Source organism: Myxine glutinosa, chromosome 1 (assembly GCF_964187855.1).
Source record: "Myxine glutinosa chromosome 1, kmMyxGlut1.1, whole genome shotgun sequence".
Lineage (NCBI taxonomy): Eukaryota > Metazoa > Chordata > Myxini > Myxiniformes > Myxinidae > Myxine > Myxine glutinosa.
In genome coordinates, this window is record NC_136261.1 from 29556743 (window position 1) to 29564424 (window position 7682).

Here is a 7682-nt window from a genome sequence, read left to right on the forward strand (position 1 = left end):
AACTTAAGCATGCGCGCATGAACAGCTTTGAAGAGACGTGACCTCTAATCTTGCACATGCGCAGTATCCCTGTTAATCTCAAAAGACTTGTATACAATTAGTTGTGCAAGTAAAAGGTTTAGCAAGACAATCCTGAACTCTGTTTCACGAGTGCAGAGAGAAAGGCTGAGAGAAATGAGGATCCAACCAAAGCAAAACAACCATAAATAGCAAACGGTATTTTGCAATAAAGTTTTATTTCAAAACATCACATTGCTCAGGAAAAGGCCTGGACAAATTTTTTTTTTTTTTTAACTCAAGCCATCAATTTAATGGCAATACAGGCATTGCTTGGTAACAAATTCAAGGCACAAGAACAGGTGTAGGTTGGAGTTTCTAGAAGCATTTGCGATGTACGATGGAAGGCCCAGATTCATCGTACTCCTGTTTGCTGATCCACATTTGTTGGAAGGTGGACAGGGATGCCAGGATGGAGCCCCCAATCCAAACAGAGTACTTGCGCTCAGGAGGAGCAATGATCTGGAAAATATGAATATCAATTTTCCTGGGAAAATGCTGTATATCAATAAATAACCAGAACCGGCTTCATATTCTGACCAATGTTAAATGCTGCAAAACAGATCTGGGCAAATTGCTACAGAACCTATGGGCCTGTCTTGCCATGGCAGTACCGACCATCCCAAAATATTTTATTAAAAAGCCAAATAATAAAATGGGAAGCAAACAGCATCATAAAGTCAAGCCTTTTGTCATCAGGAAATGGCAGCAAAAGAAAACCTCTGCATTTGGGAATTTACAGCCAGAGCAGCAAAGTCCAAAACTTAGCTCTTTCACGAGCCTCGATTCAGTATACAAAAAAAAAAACCAAAAAAAAAACCTGAACGACCTGGATTTCCAATGCCTTTCAAATTGAAAAACAGTACGAAGTTACAATAATGGCCAACACTTATTCTGACCTTGATCTTCATTGTGGGTGGTGCCAGGGCTACAATCTCCTTCTGCATACGGTCAGCAATGCCTGGATACATGGTGGTACCTCCTGACATCACAGTGTTCGCATACAGGTCTTTTCGGATGTCCACATCACACTTCATGATCGCGTTGTACGTAGTCTCATGAATTCCAGCACATTCCATACCTGAGGAAGTAATCATTTGGCTTCAGTTTACAAATATACCTGGCCAACCAATGAAGGTGCTAAAATTCCCCAACAAACATACCCAGGAAAGCTGGCTGCAACATCGCTTCTGGGCAGCGGAAGCGCTCATTCCCGATGGTGATAACTTGTCCGTCAGGAAGCTCATAGCTCTTCTCCAGGGAGGAGGAATGGGCTGCTGTCTGCATCTCCTGCTCAAAGTCCAGTGCAACGTAGCAAAGCTTCTCCTTGATGTCTCGTACGATTTCTCGCTCTGCTGTGGTGGTGAACGAATATCCGCGCTCGGTCAAGATCTTCATAAGATAATCTGTGAGGTCTCGGCCAGCGAGGTCGAGTCGCAAGATGGCGTGAGGTAGAGCATAGCCCTCGTATATGGGCACGGTATGAGAGACACCGTCACCAGAGTCCATCACGATACCAGTGGTGCGGCCGGACGCGTACAGAGACAGCACGGCTTGGATTGATACGTACATGGCAGGGGTGTTGAAGGTCTCAAACATGATCTGTAGAAAGGCGAAAAAAAAGCCTATTTTCAAAATTGAGGAAAACATTTTCCCTTTATGAAATTTCACTTCAAAATCCACCATTTCAAGAATCAATTTCAAGAATTTCAGACGACTTGTAAAAGTTTCATTTTATTTTAACCTGAGTCATCTTCTCCCGGTTGGCCTTGGGGTTGAGCGGGGCTTCGGTGAGCAGCACGGGATGTTCTTCAGGTGCAACGCGGAGCTCGTTGTAAAAGGTGTGGTGCCAGATCTTCTCCATGTCATCCCAGTTTGTGACAATACCATGCTCAATGGGGTATTTCAGTGTAAGGATGCCACGCTTGCTCTGGGCCTCATCACCCACATAGCTGTCCTTCTGTCCCATTCCCACCATCACTCCCTGGAATTGGAGACTAAGTTAGGTTCTTAAAGCCTTTTCATAGTCCACCTGCCCCTTGACAATAAATATTCTAATACTCCTCACCTGGTGCCTTGGCCGCCCAACAATGGATGGGAAAACTGCTCGTGGAGCATCATCTCCAGCAAAACCTGCCTTGCACATCCCAGAGCCATTGTCCACCACCAGTGCTGCAACTTCGTCCTCCATTCCTGATCAATGTACTCCTGCAATTGCATATTTGCATTATGACCAGTATCATATCTATGAAACAACCCCAATTACTTTACAATAACCTTATTTATTTATTCATATCAAAAATTAATTTAAATTTTGGGGAACGTAGATTTAAAATGGGATATTTTAAACTCAAAATAGTGAATTAAGATTGTAAGGAAAAATGCAATTAGGTCTGTCGTGGCAACGAAATTCAGCCAAAGCCATTAATCAGGTCGAGATGTTGAGGAATAGCTATCTGCAAAAGCTTAAATGGTCAACGGTTCTTGAAACATCACGTATACAAAAGTACATAAATGTACACGCGCCAGTCAAAGCGAACCATTTAAGGGTGGTCTGCTTGGTGCTGCCATCCAAGTGTATAGCTCATGACAAGATCACAGGTTAAACATTTATGGTCCATAGTTTGAAATTTGTGCAAAACTGTCCTATATGCAACTAGAACGGCACACGGTAGATTGCATACCTCCAGCAACCTGCCTTTTGCATCCCACAAACTAGAACCTAATTGGCTTGTTCTCGTCACCTAACCAACACATCCACCAAGTTGTCATAACTAGTCCACAACTTTCATGTAACATGCTATAGTGTTTGGTTCCATCTCACTGAAGAATCATAATTTAATTAAAAAAAAAAAAAAAAAAAATTCATCCAGATCTTCACAAAAATCTAATTAGTCTAGTAGGAAGACTAGGTCCCCCTGCACCCCCCGGAGATATACTTCTAATCAGTGTTTCTAGATTGGAAAAAATGTGTAGAAAATGACTAGCTATGGCCCCAAGCTGAAAAAATGTCCCACATACCATTTTTATGCAAATTACTGCTGCAAATTTTATGCAAAATTATGCAAATTTTATGCAAATTTTTGATGAGGAGTAGAGTTGAGGGGTCTTTGAGGGCTTCATCGAGGTGCTCTCGGTTGCAAGACTGGGTCATTCTGAGAAGCACAGCAGGGTCAGAGATCATGATGTTCTCCTCAGTGAATCTCTCCATCAACAGCCTCTCCATTGCCTCACACACTGTTTTGAGGCAAAAGAGGGACTTTGCGTAGGCCTTTCCACTGAGAACACCTTTGAGAGATCCACTTGTTACTAGTTGTGCCTCAAAGAGAATCTCTGCATATCCAGAACCACGCATCTTGTGTCCAGTGAGCATCCCGATGTAGTTCATGGATGTGTGGAAGGGTCCAATCGTTACTACATGACTAGCAAATTCATTTGGCCAGCGCCAGATGATGGGAAGGGCTTTCATGCAGACACCCAGATCAAATGTATTCAGGACCCATCTCTGACCCACCTCAGCAGTTGCTGCCTCGGAACGCTTCAGTAGCTCACGAACAACTGCGTTGTCTGTGATCGGTCTGTGCCTGGTGCCTGCATGGCATGGCAATGGCCTGCAGCCTGTGCCTGGGCTAGGGGGTTTCACCTCTGCAACTGGTTCTCCCCCACCCAGCAAATCAACAGTCGACTACTGCACGCCTATCCACCAACCGATCACAGACAACGCAGTTGTTCGTGAGCTACTGAAGCGTTCCGAGGCAGCAACTGCTGAGGTGGGTCAGAGATGGGTCCTGAATACATTTGATCTGGGTGTCTGCATGAAAGCCCTTCCCATCATCTGGCGCTGGCCAAATGAATTTGCTAGTCATGTAGTAACGATTGGACCCTTCCACACATCCATGAACTACATCGGGATGCTCACTGGACACAAGATGCGTGGTTCTGGATATGCAGAGATTCTCTTTGAGGCACAACTAGTAACAAGTGGATCTCTCAAAGGTGTTCTCAGTGGAAAGGCCTACGCAAAGTCCCTCTTTTGCCTCAAAACAGTGTGTGAGGCAATGGAGAGGCTGTTGATGGAGAGATTCACTGAGGAGGAGAACATCATGATCTCTGACCCTGCTGTGCTTCTCAGAATGACCCAGTCTTGCAACCGAGAGCACCTCGATGAAGCCCTCAAAGACCCCTCAACTCTACTCATCAAAAATTTGCATAAAATTTGCATAATTTTGCATAAAATTTGCAGCAGTAATTTGCATAAAAATGGTATGTGGGACATTTTTTCAGCTTGGGGCCATAGCTAGTCATTTTCTACACATTTTTTCCAATCTAGAAACACTGATTAGAAGTATATCTCAGGGGGGTGCAGGGGGACCTAGTCTTCCTACTAGACTAAATGGTCTTCTGCACCTCCAACCTGTCCAAATTGGTCCACAACTTTAAGATATCCTCTTCAGACAGAAAACCAGACGGGTGAAAATAATTTAGCCCTGTGGTGGCAGAGGTAATGAACACATTTAGCTCTTTCACGAGCCTCGATCTTGTATACAAAAAAAACAAAAAACAAAAACAAATGTGTCACATGTTCATGATGCTGCCACTGCAGTCAAATCCAATGTAGTTTAATAGTAAATAATGTACAGAAAGCAAAGTTTGACATCTACTCCCTTACATGTACAACAAGCCATAGGCATTTCCAAACTAGATACTGTCCATTTATTTAAAATATATAAATAAATACCCAATCTTTATTTTAAAATATAAATAAATAAAAACCCAATCCTGCATACACTTTATGGCAATATGTGACTATCCTCTACACGGGTTTGTACACATTCCTCCTGACTCAGCACCTTCAACAGTCACACCTGCCAAACAATGCTCCACAACAAAAATTTCAAAGCCAACAATCCACCCACAAACCCATGATCTTAAGCTTGTAAAAGGTGACGATGGGCGGCACCGAGAATTTGTAGCAGCAGGAAATTTGGCAGGATAAAGGTCGAGGTACAATTATTACTATTGCCCTGCCATAGAGAAATTAGGTCATGGCACGTGATCCAACCCAATGGCTGCTGCCCACCTGCCACTCCGAGTGCGGTGGAGAATGGTAAAGTCCAAATCAGGATTTTCCCCCGAACCACAGCGAAGAAAAAAAATTGTACAAGCACTCAGGATAGCCTCCTCTAAAATAATGACCAAACGCAAATGTATCCCCCCCTAAGTCCCTCTGCATAAGGGGTCCAATTAGACCACACCTTGCCGAAAAAAAAAATATCGTAAAACGAAACAAAAAAATTATGGAAATAATTAATTAAATAAAGCAACCGCATTAGTTGCGAGAACTTGGATCGATGATGAGCAGGTAAACATGTGAAGCGTCAATAGTGCCACGACAGAGGAAGAGCACTTACTGTTGTCGTTCCTCGTTTGCAAACCGGGTAAACTGGTAAAACAAAAACGATGAATCACAAATTAACGAATCAAACGGGTACCATAACAACGGAGCCGAAATTGATACATACCGATCCCCACCGCTCACATGATCTTACCTGCGCAACAAATGCCTGACTTGTGCTTCCGCCCCGAGGGCTTATATAACAAGCTCCGCTCCCGCGAGCACATTCACGACGTGACCATAAATGGTAAGAACCTGGAGAGCTCCACCCTGATTAGTTGAAGCTCACCTGTGGGAGGTTAGGCGAGGCCCGGCTGAATTACAGGTGTGTTCTGTCCCGACAAAACTCCGAGAATGCGTGATTTTCGTCTCTCATACCTTTCAGGGCGTGGTTATTAATTTAATTTATTTCACTAAAACCGTCCATACGTAATACAGGTGTGTTGATATCGTCGCACCACCTGGTTAAATCCTTATATGGAGAAGGGTTATGACCAACATGTTCGAAGTAGAAAAACGTTTTTAACGTGTTAAAAAGTTGGCAGGTGTACAATATGGGTAATAGTTCATCTTGGAGTTCAACCATAGGTTGGCAATCATTGCGCAGGATTCAAATCGGACGCACCGTGGGTTCGGGTTGTGGTCTTGTTCGTACACCTCTCCTTGAAAAGCCTTACCTGATCTCGGGTCATTATGTGCCAGCCTTGGTTGGCATAAGTTGGTGGATGGTATAGAACCCACGGTGTCCTTCGCGAGGAGTACGTGACCTATCGCCATCACAATTGCCAAATTACAAATTGCTGCCCAAACCTTATAGTCGAACGCTGGGCCTGGCCAGCCAGTTCGTGAATGACTGAGGCCAAAACATCCCCCGGCCAATCACACAAGAACGTGAGAATAATTGTGGCTGTTAAAAAGAAGAAGAAGAGGTTCAGGGTAGTTTTTTCCCAAAAAAATATTTACAATTGGAATTTTGGATCTCACCTACTCTTCGTCGAAAGGTATAGTGAGACCTTGAGGTCCATCAGAAACAATGGGTCACCAGCTTACACACAAGCGAGGGACGGTGAGTAAGTGCTCTATCTCTGTGCACCATCTTGTCAGAACTGATGTCATGTGATCAGATTAGTATGAGGAGCTTATGATGGTGAGTTTGTGGAGAATGGTTTCGGACCAGGTCACTCGACTCTGGACATGCTGTTACTGCTTTCTCAGCAATGGATGGAGGTCCTCAATGCCAAACAGGAAATTACAGCTGTCTCCCTTGACATATCACGTGCCTTCGATACGGTCTGGCACCCCGCTCTGCTCACCAAACTCTCCTCCTTTGGTATCCATGGAATTCTCCACGCATGGCTGGCAGACTTCCTCTCTAGTCGTAGTCAACCTGTGGCCCTGAATGGGTTTCACTCATCTCCTCTTCCTGTTCAGGCTGGAGTTCCCCAAGGCAGTGTTCTGGGCCCTGTGCTTTTTCTGGTCTTCATCAATGATCTCTCTGACTCTCTTGAAAATCCTCTCTATCTCTTTGCTGATGACTCCACTCTCTGCCGCTCCATTCCTCATCCCTCAGATCGGCAGTCTGCAGCCACCTCACTCTCTGCAGACCTGGACAAAATCAGATTGGGCAAACAAAATGGAACATGTCTTTCAATCCTGACAAATCTCACACTTACGATGTCTCTCCGAAAAGACCGACTGGACAACCCTCCCATCCACTTTCTGAATAATCCTCTCCAAGAAGTTCTGTCACTCAAGCTTTTGGGTCTCACTATCTGCCATGATCTTTCCTGGGAAAACCACATTTCAAATCTAGCCTCGAAAGCTAGTCGCCGCCTGGGCATCCTCCGTCGTGCGAAGTCCTTCCTTGGCACACCTGAGCTCCTCACCACGTACAAGGCTTTCATCCGCAGCTCAATGGAATACTGCTCTCCCCTCTGGGCTGGTGCTCCTGCCTCACACCTAGCTTGTCTTCTCGCTGTTGAAACCAAAGCGTTCAGAATCATTGGAAGCTCCAGCGATGAAGCTAACTCCAAGGGCCTTTCACTCACTCACCGCAGGCAGGTTGGTGGTCTTTCCGTCTTCCACCGACTCCTCTCTGGCCTTGCCCCCCTCCCCCCCCCGGCTCTCTCTGGGCTCTGTCCCCTAAATATTCCTTCAGGTCGCACAAGATCTGCCTGCAACCCTCTTATGGTTAAACTGCCAAAATCAAGACTCTCTGCTCACCTTCACT

The 7682-nt window shown here is 44.9% G+C and overlaps 1 protein-coding gene across 2 annotated transcripts; it reads right to left on the reverse strand.

The window, feature by feature from the left end:
* Positions 1–216: 216 nt before the first annotated feature.
* Positions 217–5808, reverse strand: LOC137422262 (actin, cytoplasmic 3). 2 transcript variants are annotated; one of them, XM_068109016.2, is made up of 7 exons: positions 5607–5808; positions 5469–5500; positions 2126–2265; positions 1802–2041; positions 1221–1659; positions 957–1138; positions 217–519 (listed from the first exon to the last, which is right to left on the reverse strand). In XM_068109016.2, exons 3-7 carry the CDS (start codon positions 2246–2248, stop codon positions 376–378), a joined length of 1128 nt encoding a protein of 375 aa, XP_067965117.1. In that variant the 5' UTR covers positions 2249–2265; positions 5469–5500; positions 5607–5808; the 3' UTR covers positions 217–375. The 2 variants fall into 2 exon arrangements, with proteins under 2 accessions (XP_067965117.1, XP_078626367.1); XM_078770241.1 differs by having other exon boundaries at positions 5742–5807.
* Between the last annotated feature and the right edge of the window lie 1874 nt (positions 5809–7682).

Coding starts and splice junctions, on each gene's coding strand:
- LOC137422262 (XM_068109016.2), bottom strand. CDS start 2,248: ATGGAGGACGAAGTTGCAGCACTGGTGGTGGACAATGGCTCTGGGATG. Junction 2,042..2,125: donor TTGGGCGGCCAAGGCACCAG/GTGAGGAGTATT, acceptor CTCCAATTCCAG/GGAGTGATGGTGGGAATGGG. Junction 520..956: donor CACCCACAATGAAGATCAAG/GTCAGAATAAGT, acceptor CATATTTTCCAG/ATCATTGCTCCTCCTGAGCG.